This window comes from Manis pentadactyla, chromosome 11, assembly GCF_030020395.1.
Source record: "Manis pentadactyla isolate mManPen7 chromosome 11, mManPen7.hap1, whole genome shotgun sequence".
NCBI classification, from domain to species: domain Eukaryota; kingdom Metazoa; phylum Chordata; class Mammalia; order Pholidota; family Manidae; genus Manis; species Manis pentadactyla.
The window spans coordinates 122,564,479-122,582,420 of record NC_080029.1 but is presented as its reverse complement, the minus strand read 5'-3'; the positions used below and the strand labels follow the sequence as shown (position 1 = coordinate 122,582,420).

At 59.9% G+C, this 17,942-nt stretch overlaps 1 protein-coding gene across 1 annotated transcript in view; it reads left to right on the top strand.

The window, feature by feature from the left end:
• CSPG4 (chondroitin sulfate proteoglycan 4) overlaps positions 1-17,942 on the top strand; it is a 34,637-nt gene that overhangs the window by 9,658 nt on the left and 7,037 nt on the right. The window contains exons 2-6 of the mRNA XM_036907631.2: positions 8,561-8,724; positions 10,231-13,767; positions 15,057-15,539; positions 15,913-16,089; positions 17,722-17,920. Of these exons, the coding sequence (XP_036763526.2) occupies positions 8,561-8,724; positions 10,231-13,767; positions 15,057-15,539; positions 15,913-16,089; positions 17,722-17,920 (4,560 nt within the window). The remainder of the gene's footprint in view (positions 1-8,560; positions 8,725-10,230; positions 13,768-15,056; positions 15,540-15,912; positions 16,090-17,721; positions 17,921-17,942) is intronic.

Here is a 17,942-nt window from a genome sequence, read left to right as displayed (position 1 = left end):
TCTGAAAGAGAATTTAGGGGCAGCATGGATGAAGCATGGGGAAGGAGGAGGGCGAATGTCCAAAATAACTTTCAGATTTCTACCCCACGCAGAGTGGGTGGTGGGCCTTTATCTGCAGGCCAGCAGGTTGGGGCAGAGAGAGCCCTGAGGGTGCCTGCGATGGGAGAGCTTGGGTTTGGGAGCTCCTGTGGGCACTTCTGGTGTAGATGTCTAGGGGGAATTGGCAGGTGGGCCCAGAGCCCTGGAGAACTGGTGCTGGTGACAGATGTGGGTGTGACGGCAGACAGTGCCTGAGGCCAGGGGAGAAAAGATGGGCTAGAGGGAGGGCAGTGGGGGTGTTTCTGACAGTCAGGAGGGGCCCCCAGAGTTGGCAGTTGGAAGGGCTAGGCAGAATCCTATTCCAAAAGGAGGCAGGCCAGCCCAGGGGAGGGAGGTGTCAATCTGGGGATCTCCTGGGACCTGGTTAGCACAGAGGCCACTAGCAAGGATGCTGAGGTTTCCTGGTCTTCCCAGGCCACCCTCTCCTGCCAGCATGCCACCAGTGCTGGGAGCTTGCTGCTCACCCCGTCTTTGGTCAGCTCGGCCTGATGGAAGATTCCTCTATGGGCCAGTGCCACCTCATTTGATCCCCGTATTCCCCAGAGGCTGATGTTCCCTCTGCAGCACACATGCAGGGCCTCCTGAATGACAGATGCCCCGGGCAGGAGATGCGGGCCCTGAGTCCTGTCCCACAAAGGTGGCTCCACTGTACCTGCTGTAGTGACCACACCTCTCCACCAGCCTCCCTGCTAAGCTGGGCTGGGCTGCCCAAGCGCCAAGTTTGTGTCAGTCTCCCCACCCAGGTCCCCCTTTCACTGATGTTGGAGAGAGTGCAGCAACACATGGATGTGTGTGTGTGTGTGTGTGTGTGTGTGTGTGTGTGTGCGCGCGCGCGCGCGCACGCACTCATGCGCACATATGAACACTGCTGGGGGTGGAGGGGCTCCCTGACCCAAGCCTCTGCTTCCCCCAGTCTCCCAGGCATGGGACTTCTGTCTTTGGGGTCATCCCACCTCTCTTCTCTATATTTCAGATGGGGGGACTGAGAGGAATAGTGGCTTCCCCGAGGCTCACAGTCTATTGAGCACAAGTCAGGCCAAATTGGTCCAGGCCTCTGTCCAGACCAAGTCATTGCTTCCACTGCCCCCATCCTAGCTCACACAGTCACCGTCTCCAAGCCCAGCCTGCCAGGCTGGGGGAAGCCCTGAGACACCTCCCCACAGCCCTGCCCTCAGCGGTTTCTCATCCCAGAGCAGACGGGAGACGCGGAGATGAGCCACAGGCTTCAACAGGCTGCCTGGCTCTGGTTTCCGCCTGAGAGAGGGGTTGCCTGTCAGCCTCCTGGGGGCAGGCTCCTCGCCCTGGGCAGAGCCCATGCCCCCTGCCTCTCTCCACCCTCTTCCCTGACCTCCAAGATCCCTAGGGGCATGGCTGGCACTTAGAGCTGGTTTTTGGAAGATGCCACCCTCAGCCAACCATGAAGAAGGCCCCTCCCTGGCTCAGCCAGCCTGGGGACCAGACCCTAGCCAGCCACAAAAGGCAGGCTGCCAAGCCACCCATCGAAAGCAGATGTTTCCCTGCCCTTCCTCACTCCCTCCACCTCCATCCCTGACCCTGACAAGAGGGAGCCCCAGGGGACCTCAGGACGGAAGGAAGGGAAAAAGTCTTCCCCAGGCAGGGAGCCAGTTCTCACACCCTCCTCCCCCTGGAGCCGGCAGCAGATGCTCCACCTCTGGTCCACATGCAACAACCCCAAGGCTTCCGTGCGCCCCTCCCTGATACCAGCACAGAGCTCTGCAGCCACACGCTGGCTAGGGGCTTGTATCCGGCTCTGCCACCACTCACCCTGAGGGCCTAGCACAAGCGACTGCTCACAGAGACCCTGCTGGGGGCGGAGGGCTGGGTGGGCTCACTGCCAGGTGAGAGCCCCTTATTCTGTGTCTGCCCTGCTGGAACCCCTATCTCAGCCTGGGCCCCTGAGATGAGGGTCCCATGTGCCCTCCAGGGCCAGGTGAGTGAAGGGAGAGGGGATGTGGAAACCAACCCAGCGCCCTACACAAGGAGGAAAATTGTAGGGCCAGGAAAAGCCCCTCGGAACTGCTCTGTACTGCAGCAGCCCCGCCTCTCTGGCCTAGGGTCCGGGGAGCACCAAGGCCCCCACAAAGATTCCCCTGCGGGCCCTGCTTCCCCCCCAGCCCTGCCCTCCAGCCTGGGTGGACCCCGGTCTCCTTCATCCAGCAAAGCCTCTCATGTTCCCTCCTGCTCCCTCTGTGCCCCAAACGGCCCCAGGATTGGGACAGGTGGCTGGGAGCCCAGGGCACCCGCGCTGCCTCTGTCAGTGTCTGTGGACCAAGCTTGCTACCTCCCACCCACCAGACCCGTGGTCCTCACTTTCCAGAGGGGGTCCCTAAGTTGAAAATGTTCCCCAAAGTATGCTCCTCAGCATGAGTGGCGTCCAGGTGCTCGGTCAGAGGCCCAGTAGCTAAGGCCAGTGACCAGGGTCAGGGCTGGCTCCTTGGCTTTTCCAGGGACCCGAAAGGCAACCAAACGGAAGGTCAGACACCCCGAGAGCGAGTGTCGAGGCTCACAAGTTCTTGAGCAAGCGCAGTGTAGCGCGGAGCTGTGAGGGTCTGCCTGGGCGGACTCAAGGCCCGATGTTCCCACTCTGCTGGGACAGCTACCGTCTCCTGAGAGGGCGGGCTACTTCTTTCAGTTCCATGGGACTTTGAACCAACCTCGTGTTGTTCCTGTGTCCGTGGCTGGCAGACCAGGAGGGGAGCAGGTTGTCAGCAGGCCGCTGGGATGGCCTGGGTCATGGACTCCCAGTCTGCAAGCAGGGAGGCAGGGGAGCCCGGGCGGTGAGCGCTGCAGGGGGGAGCGCCTCCCAGGCAGCCCTGGCAAGCAGTGAGCTGTTGGGCTTGGCTCTCACGACTCCAGAGTCACCGCTGCACAGGTGACATCGTACCTCTGGTCTAATCTAAAGTCTGTCTCTGTACCCTTCCTCCTGTTACCTTCGGAGCTAATGGGGGTGGGGGGGGGCGATAGCTTGGTTTGGGAGGACTGAGCCTTGGGGATCTATGGGACCTGCTGAAGCGGGCCTTGGCGCCTGAGTAGGCACAGTGATGTCTGGCCAGGGAGGGTCATGGTCCAACATCCAGAGCCAGACTGGACCCATGGCACCACATCCTCACCTGCCCCACACTCACCTCGACACACTGTGACACATGGCACTGACCCTCACTCAGGCACATTCACGGCCACACGCCACCTGCGCGGCTGTGCGGGGGTCTGCAGGGCTCTCGTGGTCTGAGTTCTCACATCAGCACCTCGCACTGCCGACCAGACCAGCAGTATGAGTGGGAAGTGTAGGGGGCATCGGCCCAGCCCGCCCTGGGGGCTGCAGCTCCGGATCTCAATCAGAGGGAACTTTCCACCCCCACCCCAGCTGCCTCAGTTTCCCTGGCCTGGCAGTTAACCACTGGCAAAGGAGAAGGAAATTCCTCGCAGGCACAAGGGAGGGGTGGGGGCAAATCCGGCCTGAGTTCTGGGGGGCCTGGGTGACCTCAGGGGGCGCCCAGCTGCTGGGGTGGGCACCTGGCCCGTTCCTGCTCTCGCACGGGGTGGCACTCAGCCCCCAGCAGGGCCACACACAGCCATATCCGTCAGGGAGACAGAGAGCCCTTCACCCCTGCCTTGGCCTCCCGAGAGTGCCACACCCCACAGCCCCCCTCACCTCTCCTGCCCAGTGTCTGAGTCTGGGGCCAGGATCTGCACCCCTGGTGCCAAATCCCAAGGGGGTGTGGTGAAGAAGTCCAGCTTCACCCTGGAGCAGGGCTCTTCCCATGCCCAGCCAGCCAGCGGGGTGCCCCCCTCACCCCCCTCCCAGCAGCGGGCTCACTGCCCACACGCAGCCTTCTCCGTCTCTCCCCGTTTCTCCTCCTCCACCTCCTTCCCCAGGCCTGGGTCTGCATCCCTGAGTCCAGTGTTTGGAGAGGCGGGGCTCTTTATTTCTCATTCTCGGTTCTAACATCTTTCTCAGGCTTTCTGCCTCTCCAGAGTGGGTCCCCCTTTTCTATCCCCATGGCTGCATTTCTGTACTTGTGACTGAAGGAATGAGTGAGTGGACGTGGGTCTCCCCGCTCTCTCTGTCCGTCTCTCATCTCCGGTTCTGTCTCAGTTCCCTGGCTGTGCTCCCCCCACACGTCCAGCCCTCCCACTGCCCACCCTGACTGGGGGCCCTGGGCTCTCCCCACCGGCCATCCTGCCCAGCAGCTCCGGCTCCCAGCTTTCTCCCTTATAAAGCCAGGCGGCAGCAGACACCCAGGAATGCTGCCCGTGACGCATTCTGGCCGTGGGGCTGCCTGGCTGCCCCCAGGCAACCAGGAATGTGGCAGAAGCAGGGCACACGAGGAGTGACCGCCTGGCAGCGGGGGTGCCGGGCTGGCGGGTCTCGGATGGGTGGCAGGGCTGGGAGCAGCAGGCTTTCTGCTCCTCTCTGTCAAACTGCTTCTCCTCTGGAGGCTCAGCTTGGCTCTCTGGAAAGCGGAGGCCAGGCAGCCTACGGCAGGTGAGGGCTACAGAGAATTTTGATACTAAGGAACCCATCACCTGAGAAATGGGGCACCCAGGGCTGGGGAGGCCAAAGGCCCCAGGTCTGGCTCTCCGGGATGTTCTAGGGCAAGGGTGGTGCTCTCTGTTACAGCCCGGATGGCACAGAGGGAAGAGGAGCCAAGACGAAAGAAAGCAGAGGCAGAGACGGGCAGGAGGGACCACGCGGCCAAGGCAGAGACAGGGAGATGGTCTGGCCAGCCCCAGGGGTTCCGGGGACTCAGGAGGATGGGTGTCTGCAGCAGCCCCCACACTAGAAAGGGCGCCCATCCTTGAGACCCTTCCCCTGGCCAGCCTGGGAGGGAGGAGGGAGCCCGATGAGCAGAGGTGCTCCCCACACAGTAGTCTGTTGCCCCAAGAACCTGCTGGCAGGCAAGGGCTGGGCCTCATGGGGACAGTGAGCCTCACGCTTGGGCCCCCCCAGTGGCAGGGCCCAGTCCCCATCCGTATACGCTCTAGGAGTGTCCGGGAAGCCAGGAGACGCCAGCACAGTCCACGCCCTGCCAGACGGTGGCTTGGCCTAGGTTTCATCTCCCTATCTGAGAAGGGGGCTTGGCAGGGAAGCACACGGGCTCTTTCTGTGCCCCCGACCCTCATCTGAGGAAGAGGGGTGGAGCTGCCCCATGGGCCCAGACAGCCGCGGTCTGAGGGCAGGAAGGGTGGGAAGCGGTGGGACTGCCCCACCTTCAGCAAACTTCCCTAGTGGGTGGGCACTGGGGCGGGGACCCTCAGGGAAACACAGCCCCTTTCATAGAGCCAGGCCCAGCCAAGTCACGGCGGGTGGGCACTGAGGGGCAAGACAGGCCTGGGCACAATCACCGCTCTGTCCTGGCAGCTCCCAGCCCACATGCCCGCACACGCACAAACACGCAGTCTTATGCAAACCCAAAACACACTCCCAGCAGCCACCCACACACTTGCACACACATGCAAATAGGTACCTACACAGTCCCGGGTACCCCCTCACCCCCGTCCCTTCTTTCAGAGAAACCCCCCCACTCTTCCTGCCCCTCCCATTGTCCTCTAGACCCCTCAGGGCATCCCGCTCCTGCCACACACCAGAGAAGGCCTGGTGCCACCCAGGTAGCTCGCGCCATTAAGTCTGCACACCCGCATTCGAGAGCAGACTCCCAGACCAGAAGGGAGCCTCCAGGACGAAGCCCCGCGGGCCGGAGGAGGAGGGTGTGGGAAGGAGCACCCATTTTAAGGAATGCTGACACTGAGGCCAGAACTGGCCCCTTCTCCTGGCCCAGAGGGCCACCCACACCACTGCTGAAGGCCTGAACTGGCGTTTGATGAATCCTTGGTGTTGTTGACCCTGGAAAGTCAACCACAGGTCCACAGACACTGCTGACGCCCCTTCTCCTGGCCCACGGCTCCTGCATCCCTATCAGGCCGCTGAGCCTGGCTTGGTCCTTGCTCCTTTTCCCTCTGCTCATCCCTCTTCATCTTCTCCAGAGCTTGGGTATCCCTGCCACTCTCTCACTTGGCCTTGCTACCCCCTGAGACTGCCTATTCTCCCCCCTCTCTACTCGTGCACGCCACCCTCACCTCTCCCAGGAAGCCCTCAGGACTGAGCCCTAGCTCCTTGTTTCTTTATCCTGCTCCTCCTCTCCATTCAGAACTGCCCCTCCCAGGACCGGGGTTCTGGGTTCTTACAAGTGTAGCCCATCAGAGGCAGGAAGAGGTGCAGCAGAGGAGGTAGGAGGTGGGGTGGGGGTGGGGGTGCTGTCAGAGTTTCCAAAACCCTGGCCAGCAAGACCTCGGAGGCCTGTACTGGGGCGAGGAGGCTGCCTGGCCTGTGTGCTTCCAGCTGCACAAGGCAGCTTGTGTGAGCCCATCCCTGCCCAGCCCCACAGGAAGCAGCAGGGCCCAGCCCCTCAATGGGTCCATTCAGACCCCAGCTTTCTGGAAAGTATCTCTGCTTCCTGCCGCCTCCCACTCCGGCCTGGAGAACCAGGCCAAACAGGCTGCTACTCTCCCCTTCCGGGAACAGGCCGGAGGCAGGTGGTTCAGTGGTTAGAGGCGGCTATCTACTTCCGATCCCGACTGCTCGAGAGCCCTGCCCTTGACCACGCCCTGCCAGGTCTGCACCCTTGGCAGGAGGAAGTGTGGATGGGTGTGTGGGTGTATGGATGGCCCCACTTCCCAAGAATGATAGGCAGGTAAATGTTTAGCAACAGGCCTTCTGGGAGCCAGGGAGCCCTGATTTGTCATGTTTGCTCCTTTCCATGGTATAAATATTCCCACTGAGCAGCATCACCTGGCTCACAAAATTCCTACAAATTTAATGATCACCTCTTGCCAGCTGCTATGAGCTCCAGCCCACCGTGGTGGTGGCTCCATCCTGCAGGGGCCCTGTGCCCCCACCCACTGCACTGTGGCTGCCCGCAGTTTAGCATGCTGTTTTGTTCTTAAGAATCAATGTCTTTGCAGATAAGGTGCCCCTGTGAGTGCCTGCCCTCTGCCAGCTCCCTGGTCTGCCCTTCACTAGCATGGAGGCCTGCTGGGCAGTACCCACCCAGATACCTTTGCAGTTCTCACTTGATTCCCTTAGGTTCCCAAACAAGGTTCCCATGCTGTCAGCAAGTGTTGGCAAAAGGGGATAACTAGAGGGGATTTCAGCACAACCCAAGGGAAAGAGCACTATCTGCCCTGGACATCCCTGTGGGCAGTGTTGGCTGCCCTTAGGGTCTGCAAAGTGCCACTCCTCTGGTGGCTGATGCTATTTCCTCAGGCCTGTATCAGCTGACGCCAGCTTGTCAGGGACTAGCACATACATGGCTGGTATCAGATTGTCCCTATCAAGGCCATCGGCCTTTGCTCACTCACATGGGTTTTAAGGGAAGAAATGAATCACCTTCTTAACCCATTCCTCTCTGCTCCTTCTCCAACCCTGGATGTCTGGGGGGCAGAATCAAAGTTGCATTTATCCCTAATTTCTACAAAAGGAAGAAAACAGAAATTGTGGCAGCAGGTTGGAGGTCAAGAAAGGCTGATTTCAGGAAACGACCTGGAAGATGTGACAACTTAAAAAGACCGGGTGTGGGGGCAGAAGTGTCTCTGAACAGTGCCCACTAACCCTGGGAAACCCCAGATGTGGCCTGCTGCCTTGGGAAGCCCTCTGCGGTATAGCAGCCCCCCAGCCCCTCCCAGGCCTTACCATCAGCCTGACTGAGGCTTGGAGAACTTAGCGGTTGTCCTCCCCGGCTCCCTGGCCGTGTTGGAAACAATGGGGCCTGATCCGACTGCTCACCAGAGGCCATTAATAGCACTACACCACGAAGCAGTGTGTGGCAGTGGGGGGAGCGTCGGCCCGTCTTGGGTCCAGCACTGTGCATGATCTCTATTTGGCCTCAGGGCCTTTGCTTCTCCATGAACTTGGCTACACCCAAAAAGCAGCCACCCCCACCCCCAAAGACAGCTGGGAGCATGGCCCAGAAGAGTAGTGGGGACGGGTGAACCGCCTGTCTTAGTACGATGACCAGGCCCAGCCATGGTCACAGACAACCCACGGAAGTGGGCAGAACATGGAAAAAGCATGGCCTAAGAGCCAGAGCTTAGGGCACTTAGAAGGATGTTGAGCAGGTATCAGTTTGGGGCAGGGGTGGTGCTCTTAAAATTCCATTCCTGGGGTCTGTGACCACCAGGCCAGACAATAAGGCCAATGACCATTTCCCTTTAGGCCAGGAAGGGGCCTGAGTTGCTTGGAATTGCTGGATCTGGTCTCCTTCAGAGTTAAGTTCTGGGCTGGGCACAGGATGAGGCTCTTCCCTCTGATGCCAGGACCACGCAGGTGATGTGGGAGAACCATTAGGATGCACCAGCCTACAGCCTCCTCCCTGCAGCCCACCGTCCACTCCTACTCCAGGCCAGAGTCTGAGCCTTGACCCCAGCCCCCTCTCTCACATAGCCTCTTTCTTCGGTGAGAATCACCTGGAGGTACCTGTGGCCACAGCTCTGAAGGACATAGACCTACAGCTGAAGTTCTCCACATCCCAGACCGAAGCCCTGCTTTTCCTGGCAGCAGGCCGGACAGACCACCTCCTCCTGCAGCTCTACTCTGGACGCCTGCAGGTCAGTGATGTTTCCCTGCTGGACTCCTTTTCTAGCTCTGAATGGCTACTAAGGGGCTGTTTGACCTTGTATAAGTCACTATCACCCTGGGGTCTTGAGTTCTCCACAGTGAGATGGCAATAGCATCGCAGATGTGACTCCCTCACGAGCTTGTTGTGCCCGCCTGCCCTCCAACCTCACTTCTCACCCAACCCCAGCTGGCCTTTGTGCTTTGACCACACTGACTGCTTCCGCTCTCCAGCCATCTTGCAGTATGTCGCTGCCAGGCCCTTGCTCACTACCCTCTGTCTGCCTGGGATGCGTCCCTGCACCTGCCCAAGCCCAGCCTGTACTTGAAGTCTCAGCATGGACTTTCCTTCCTCCAGAAGGTGTCCCCTGCTGCTTGCCTAGGCTGGGTCCCCTCTCACGGCTCCAGCACCCCTTTGCATCCCTCCGCATAGCACCAGTCATCCTTCATCACCATTGGCCGTTGATGGTAACAACCAGTACTGTCTCAGTTCCTTCATTTTTCTGTTTCATCCTTCAAGTTCCCACAAGCTTAACAGCAAGGAGTCTTCTGGCTCTATCTTGAGACTTGTCCTTAACTATAAGAAGTTTGAGAAACTGAAATCCTATTCCAAATTGAGGGGGATGGCTGCTGTTTCCACACTCCATTGCGGAGAGAACAATGTCCTAATCATCCATCAGTCCATCTGCTGCTGTCATTGCTTCTCACTGCCAGTAGATGTCACTGTCGAACACTGGCCTGGTACAGCCTGGCCCTGCTGCTCTTCCTGTCTGCCAGATACAAGGATGCCACAACCCTTAGAGGTGCTCTGTACGTGGACTCCCAAGGTCACAGTTCTTAGTGCTCTACTCTTTCCGTTCTTATACTCTGCCACCACCCAGTTTACCATCTAGAGGTGGGAACACTGCACCGAAACCAGTTCTGGTGCCAGTATCATTGAGACAGAACCATGTCCTTCTCTCCCCGAGGGTCTCCCCTCACCCCAGGTCAGGGATCTTTTCTTTACTAAACCTTCAAAACAGAGATTATGTTCACCATCTCTGAACATTGATCCTGGCTTCCACCTGGTGACCCCAAGGTGTTTTGCCCTAATTAGGGGGACTGATCCAGGGTTCCTAGGTCTTCATTATTCCAGAAGTGAGTTTTCTGGATTCCAAGGTGATTTTTATGGCACCTTTCACCCAAGAAAAGTGGGTAAGAATAAAAAATACAGATTGAAGCTCTAGGAAAGCATCTTGCTATATATCAGTTATTTGTGGGCAGGGACAAAATCTGATTCACCTCGGGGTCCCCAGGTCCATCCAGGCCTGACACAGAGATCACTTTGGTGGGTGTTTGGGAGATGAATAAAGAGATGGCAGGAAGGAAAGAAGGTGACATGAGAAGCCCTTGTCCTAAACCCTCTGTTCTGGGGACCCCAAGTGTGGGGGACCAACTATGCTTTTATAGCAGAAGCAAAGGATTCAAAGTGCTGCCCTATTCCCCCTTTCTCTCTTCAGGTCAGACTTGTCCTGGGCCAGGAGGTGATAAGGCTACAGACCCCAGCAGAGACACCGCTGGGCAACTCCGTCCTCCACACTGTGGGGCTGACTGTCTCAGACAGCTGGGCCTTGTTGTCAGTAGACGGGCACCTGAACTCCTCAGCCCCAGTCTCAGGAGCCCCATTGGAAGTCCCCTATGGGCTCTTCGTGGGGGGCATTGGAAGCCTTGGCCTGCCCTACCTGAGGGGAGCCAGCCGAGCTCTGCGGGGTTGCCTCCATGCGGCCACCCTCAATGGCCGCAACCTCCTCCAGCCACTGACCCCGGATGTACATGAGGGATGCGCTGAAGAGTTCTCTGCAGATGACGGTGTGGCTCTGGGCTTCTCCGGGCCCCACTCATTGGCGGCCTTCCCTGCCTGGAGCACTCCGGATGAAGGCGCCCTGGAGTTCACACTCACCACAAGGAGCCAGCAGGCACCCCTAGCCTTCCAAGCAGGAGGCCAGCATGGGGACTTCATCTATGTGGACATATTTGAAGGTCACCTGCGGGCTGTGGTGGAGAAAGGCCAGGGCACTGTATTGCTGCATAACAGTGTGCCTGTGGCTGACGGGCAACCCCATGAGGTCAGTATCCACATGGACGCTCACCAGCTGGAAATATCTGTGGACCAGTACCCCACACGTACTTCCAACCGCGGGGTCCTCAGCTTCCTGGAGCCACGTGGCAATCTCCTCCTTGGGGGGCTACATGCAGAGGTCTCTCGCCATCTCCAGGAGCACCGCCTGGGCCTGGCACCAGGGGCTGGCAATGTCTCCCTCCTGGGCTGCATGGAGGACCTCAGCGTCAACGGCAAGCGGCAGGGGCTCCGGGAAGCCTTGCTGACTCGCAGCATGGTGGCTGGCTGCAGGCTTGAGGAAGATGAGTATGAGGAGGATGCCTATGGCCCATATGAGGCTTTCTCCACCCTGGCTCCTGAGGCTTGGCCAGCCGTGGAGCTGCCTGAGCCCTGTGTGCCTGAGCCAGGGCTGCCTCCTGTCTTTGCCAATTTCACCCAACTGCTGACCATCAGCCCACTGGTGGTGGCTGAGGGTGGCACAGCCTGGCTTGAGTGGCGGCATGTTCAGCCCACACTGGACCTGGGCGAGGCTGAGCTGCGCAAATCCCAGGTGCTGTTCAGCATGAGCCGTGGAGCCCGCCACGGTGAGCTAGAGCTGGATGTCCCGGGCGCCCAGGCACGGAAAATGTTCACCCTCCTGGACGTGGTAAACCACAAGGTCCGCTTCGTCCACGATGGCTCTGAGGACTCCTCGGACCAGCTGGTGCTGGAGGTGTCAGTGACTGCTCGGGGCCCCCTGCCCTCCTGCCTTCAGAGGGGACAAATTTACATCCTGCCCATCCAGATAAACCCTGTCAACGACCCACCCCGCATTATCTTCCCGCACGGAAGCCTCATGGTCATCCTGGAGCACACCCAGAAGCCACTAGGGCCTGAGGTCTTCCAGGCCTACGACCCGGACTCTGCCTGCGAGGGCCTCACCTTCCAGCTCCTCGGCACCCATGCCAGCCTTCCTGTGGAGCGCCGAGACCAGCCTGGTGTGCCAGCGACTGAGTTCTCCTGCCAGGAGCTGGAGACTGGCGACCTAGTCTACATCCACCATGGGGGACCGGCCCAGGACCTGACGTTCCAGGTCAGCGATGGGTTGCAGGCCAGCCCCCCAGCCACACTGAAGGTGGTGGCCATCCGGCCGACCATTCAGATCCGTCGGAACACAGGGCTGTACGTGGCCCAGGGCTCTGCTGCCCTTGTCTCGCCTGCCAACCTGTCCGTGGAGACCAACGCTGTGGGGCAGGATGTGAGCGTGCAGTTCCGAGTCACCGGGGCCCTGCAGTTTGGGGAGCTGCAGAAGCAGGGGGCAGGCGGGGCCGAGGGTGCTGAGTGGTGGGCCACACAGGCATTCCAGCAGCGGGACGTGGAGCAGGGCCGAGTGAGGTACCTGAGCACTGACCCACAGCACCGCGCCGAGGACACCGTGGAGAACCTGGCCCTGGAGGTGCAGGTGGGCCGGGAGACTCTAAGCAATTTGTCCTTTCCAGTGACAGTCCAGAGAGCCGCGGTGTGGCTGCTGCGTCTGGAGCCACTGCATACTCAGAACACCCAGCAGGAGGCCCTCACCACTGCCCACCTGGAGGCCGCCCTAGAGGACGCAGACCTGAGCCCCACCACCTTCCACTATGAGGTGGTTCAGGCCCCCAGGAAGGGAAATCTTCGGCTACAGGGCACACGACTAGCAGACGGTCAGGGCTTCACCCAGGATGACCTGCAGGCTGGTCGGGTGACTTATGGGGCCACAGCACGTGCCTCAGAGGCAGTCGAGGACATCTTCCGTTTCCGTGTCACAGCTCCCCCACACTTCTCCCCTCTCTACACCTTCCCCATCCACATCGGCGGTGACCCAGATTCTCCTGTCCTTACCAACACGCTCCTCTCAGTGCCTGAGGGAGGCAAGGGTGTCCTCTCTGCTGACCACCTGTTCGTCAAGAGTCTCAACAGTGCCAGCTACCTCTATGAGGTCATGGAGCAGCCCCGCCATGGGAGGTTGACGTGGCAGGGGGCACAGGACAAGGACACCATGGTGACATCCTTCACCAATGATGACCTGCTTCATGGCCGATTGGTCTACCGGCATGACGACTCCGAGACCACAGAAGATGACATTCCATTTGTGGCTACCCGCCAGGGGGAGGGCAGTGGTGGCATGGCCTGGGAGGAGGTACGGGGCGTTTTCCGTGTGTCCATCCAGCCTGTGAATGACCATGCCCCCGTGCAGACCATCAGCCGTGTCTTCCACGTGGCCCGGGGTGGGCAGCGGCTGCTGACCACAGATGACGTGGCCTTCAGCGATGCTGACTCAGGCTTTGCTGACACTCAGCTGGTGCTGACGCGCAAGGACCTCCTTTTTGGCAGTATCGTGGCTGTGGATGAGCCCACACGGCCTATCTACCGCTTCACCCAGGAGGACCTCCGGAGGAGGCGAGTCCTGTTTGTGCACTCAGGGGCCGACCGTGGCTGGATCCAGCTGCAGGTGTCTGACGGGCAGCACCAGGCCACTGCACTACTCGAAGTCCAGGCCTCAGAGCCCTACCTGCATGTGGCCAATGGCTCCAGCCTCATGGTCCCTCAGGGAGGCCACAGCACCATCAACGCAGCTGTGCTCCACCTCGACACCAATCTAGACATCCGTAGTGGGGGTGAGGTCCACTACCATGTCACAGCCGGCCCACACTGGGGGCAGCTGCTCCGGGCCGGCCAGCCAGCCACCACCTTCTCCCAGCAGGATCTGCTGGATGGCGCCATTCTCTACAGCCACAATGGCAGTCTCAGCCCCCATGATACCGTGGCCTTCTCTGTAGAGGCAGGACCTGTGCACACAGACACCATGCTGCAAGTGACCATCGCCATAGAGGGGCCACTGGCCCCCCTGCACCTGGTCCAGCACAAGAAGATCTATGTCTTCCAGGGCGAGGCAGCTGAGATCAGAAGGGACCAGCTGGAGGTAAAGGACATGGGGGTGAGCAGGGGGATGATCCAGGCACAGGGGCCCAGCCAGCCAGCCTCCACGCCATTCGTGACTGGATGCTTGGGGCTGGGCCTGTGGTAACTCCTGGGCCGGGTGTGTGCACGTGCCTTGGGTGTGTACCTGCACCTGTGCATACTGTATGCCTGAGGGTTTCTAGGGAGTTTGCTATACACACAGCTGCCTGTGACTGTATGTGCCTCCGCATGTCATGGGCACACGTGTACATGCTGTGGCTAAGCAGCAGATTCCTGGACCCCACCCAGACCACAGAATCTCTGAAGTGGAGCCTGAAAATCTGTATTCCAATAAGAACAAGTTCTCTGGAGGGTTTCCATCTGAAGACCGCAGGCCTTGGAGACAGGCTTGGCAGCCCCTGAGGCCTGCATGACCCCAGCTCCTTCCCCAGATCCCAGACCAAGACTCAGCATCTGGAGAGAGCTGCTGTCCACTTAGGAACCTCACTGAGCAACCACACACCATCCAGCAAGCCCAGTGACTTGCTCTGTGACCTCAGGCCAATCCCTTGACCTCTCTGGGCCATATTCGCCTGTGCTGCCAATTTCTGAATCCCTTGTGGTTCTGACTGTCTGCACTTTCAGACAGACTCTGGCTAAACATGTCTGGTGTCAGAAAGTCTTTGCCCTAAAGAAGGCAGCAGTTGAGCCAGGCTTCCAAGACTCTGGGCTTTCAATAGCAGGGAAAAGGGGGCAGTATTCCAGGCAAACACACAGAACCGGGAATGTGCGTTTGGGGGTAGTACGTAGCGTTCTGTGGCTGGACCACCAGATCAGGGAGCGGGGTAGCCCTTGGGCTGTTCCAGCTCCTGCAACCACAGGGCCTTTAGTGTAGGAGCCCGAGCCTCTAAGAAGGGTGGGGAGCCCTCTGGTGGCGAGGACTGGCAATAATGGGGGGCAGGGGATACATGCGAGAGTCTGCGTCCACATACCTGTGTGGTGAGATTCTATGTCTGTGTCACTGAACCTGGGGCTGTGTGGTTGTGGGCATCTCTGAGGGAGTGTGTGTCTCCGCGGCTTTGTGACCGTGTGGCTGGGGTGGGGGTGGGGAGCGTGTGCAGTCCCTCTGACCACCTGCAGGTCTGGTTGTTGGGTGTGTGAACCTGGGCGTGTCCATGTGTCTAAGAAAGTAGTGGGGTCCGGTGTCCTGGGCACTCCCCGGGAGCACGAGTGGCACACGGATCTGAGCATGTTCCAGCTGCTCTGGGACCATGACTACCCCCTCTGTGACCTGTGACCTCTATTAACCAGGCAGCCCAGGAGTCAGTGCCCCCGGCGGACATTGTGTTCTCGGTGAGGACCCCGCCAAGTGCCGGCTACCTGGTGATGTTGTCCCATGGCGAGTTGGTGGCTGACCCACCCAGCTTGGACCCCGTGCAGAACTTCTCTCAGGAGGCGGTGGCTGCAGGCAGGGTCCTGTACTTGCACTCCCGCCCAGAGGCCTGGACGGACGCCTTCTCCCTCGATGTGGCCTCGGGCCTGGGCGCTCGCCTTGAGGACATCCATGTGGAGCTGGAGGTGCTGCCTGCGGCCATCCCGCTAGAGGCTCAGAACTTCAGTGTGCCTGAGGGCGGTGCCCGCACCCTGGCCCCTCCACTGCTCCGCGTCGCTGGGCCTTACTTCCCCACACTGCCAGGCCTCGACCTGCAGGTGCGAGAGCCACCAGTTCACGGGGCCCTGCAGAGAGAGGGAGGAGCTCAAGACGGGACCCTCAGCACTTTCTCCTGGAGAGAGGTACAGCAGTCAGGGGGGCCCTGGGGGGGCAGCCCAGCTCTGAGGGCAGTGGGGGGGGGAGCCCTAGGGACTCCCGGTCTGAGGATATGTACAGAGAAGAGGCAGGGAGTCCACATATAAGGAGCACCTCTATTTTAGATACCCCATCTTATTCCTTCCTCCCTGGGCAAATAGAAATTATTGTTCCCATATCCTTCACTAATCATTCCTTCATTCGGGGAGAAATGACTGTCCCTTATTCCCCCTGTAGAAACCAGCTCTGAAGGAGTCAGTCTCCCCCCAGCCACCCAAAGGCAGGGCATGACAGGCTCTGGGTGACACCCAGCAGTCTGAGCAAGCAGGGGCCTGACCCCAACCCTGGGCCTACCTGCAGGCGGAACAGCAGCTGATCCACTATGTGCATGACGGCAGTGAGACGCTGACAGACAGCTTCGTCCTCGTGGCCAACGCCTCAGAGATGGACCGCCAGAGCCACCCCGTGGTCTTCACAGTCACCATCCTGCCTGTCAATGACCAACCCCCTGTCCTCACCACAAACACAGGCCTGCAGGTGACAGCAGTGGGGACCACCTCCCACCTCCCCTCCCAGAGAGAGGCCCGGAGCTCCCCTGTCTGAGCCTCCGTTCCCAACTCTAAAATGAGGACACCGCCACATGCCTCACTAGGTTATTGGGAAGAGGGAAGAGTTGTTGCTCTGGAAACAGAACACAGGTGTGAGGCTTTCTTATTGGACACTTGTCAGCGCAGTAGGCGGCCTTGTAAACGGCCACACTTAGGCCTGCTGTTCCCGGGACTCACGCCCGCAGGAGGCTTTGTCGATGGCTCAGGACCAGAGCTCCTGAAGAACGCTCTTCCAAAGCTGTAAGGGTGGACCCCAAGTGGAGAGCGGTTAAGCTCCGCACTTCCACCCCCACAGCTTGGCTCCCCAGGTCCCCGCAGAGCAGAGGTGCCCCCATTTGACAAAGGTGGAAGTTGAGGCCCTGACAGGGGACGGAACTTCTTCACAGTCACAGAAATAGTCACTGGTGGAACAGAAAGGGTGTGGCTTGGTCAAGACCACGCAGCAAGATAGTGGATGGGCAGGGCCTTGAATACTGACTTCTTCAGGTCAGCAGGAGTCGTGGAAAACCTCAAAAGAGGGCTGCCTTGGGCTGTGTGACATGCAGCACTGGGCATCTTTGGTGGTATAGGATGTGTGTGTGGGAAGTCGGCCCAAAGGCTGGGGGTAAGGGGGTGGCGTGGGGGGGTAGGGGATGGCAGCGGGCAGGTGGGTACAGGCTAAGAGCTGCCCTGGAACCCGAGTCAGGAGGCGCTATGTGGAATTTTGGCCAGTAGGTGATGCTGTCCACCGAGTTTGTGCCAAGAGCCAGCGGTAAGGCCCCGCCTCCATTCATTGAGTCCCTCCTCCCAGAGCTCCGCCTGGAGAAGCCTGGGGCTCGGGCAAGGGGCCCAGGAATCTCAGTGCTGTTTTCCAGATACTGGAGCCCCTCCCCAACACCACCCACAGGTTGCTGACCCAGTGGGACTTGTAACAGGACCCCAGGGACGGGATCCTGTCCTGCGGGCAGGTGGGAGGCCTGAGGGGGGCTCCCCTTCACTCTGAGAAGCAACCACACCCAGGCACCCTCACCCCCCTGTCTGCACTGAGCACACCCGGCGCCTCGTCCCAGGGCTGCAGGACAGGGGCCAGCCGCTAGCTTCTCCAGCCCCACTTGCCTCCCACCGCCCCCAGCACCTGGGAGGAGAGCCCGTAGCTAAGCACCCTGGGCAGGCCCACCTCACCATCCCCCTCACGCACCCAGCCCCTACCCAGACAACGGAGGATCTGAAGGGAGACCCCCCACCCTCCCAGAGAGACAGCAGATAAAACAATGCAGTTGGTCCGGGTTAGGGGGCTTTGGGGGTTGAGAACGTGGGAAGGTTGAGATCTGCGGGCTTCCTGAAGAAGGGGGACGTGAGCTTGCCTTGAAGGGTAAGCAGGATTAGGGCACATGGAGAGACACACGGGTGTGGAGGCCTGGGGTGCAGGGGAAGGTGAGCGGGGCTGGGGACCCTTTGTGTGTAGGAGCCCAGAACGGCACAGACCCGACGCCAGCAGTGCACGGGCGGTGGCCCAGGGGCAGGAAGGAGCCCAGTGGGTAAGCTTGGTAGGGACAGGAACCTCACAGGCCTGTGTCCCCAGATGTGGGAGGGGGCCACTGTGCCCTTCCCTCCAGAGGCCCTCAGGGGCACAGACAGCGACTCGGGACCTGAGCACCTGGTCTACACCATCGAGCGGCCCAACAACGGGAGGGTCGTGCTGCGGACGGCACCAGACTCCGACGTGCACAGCTTTACACAGGCCCAGCTGGACAACGGGCTGGTGCTGTTCGCACACAGAGGTGGGTGCTGAGACGGGGATGC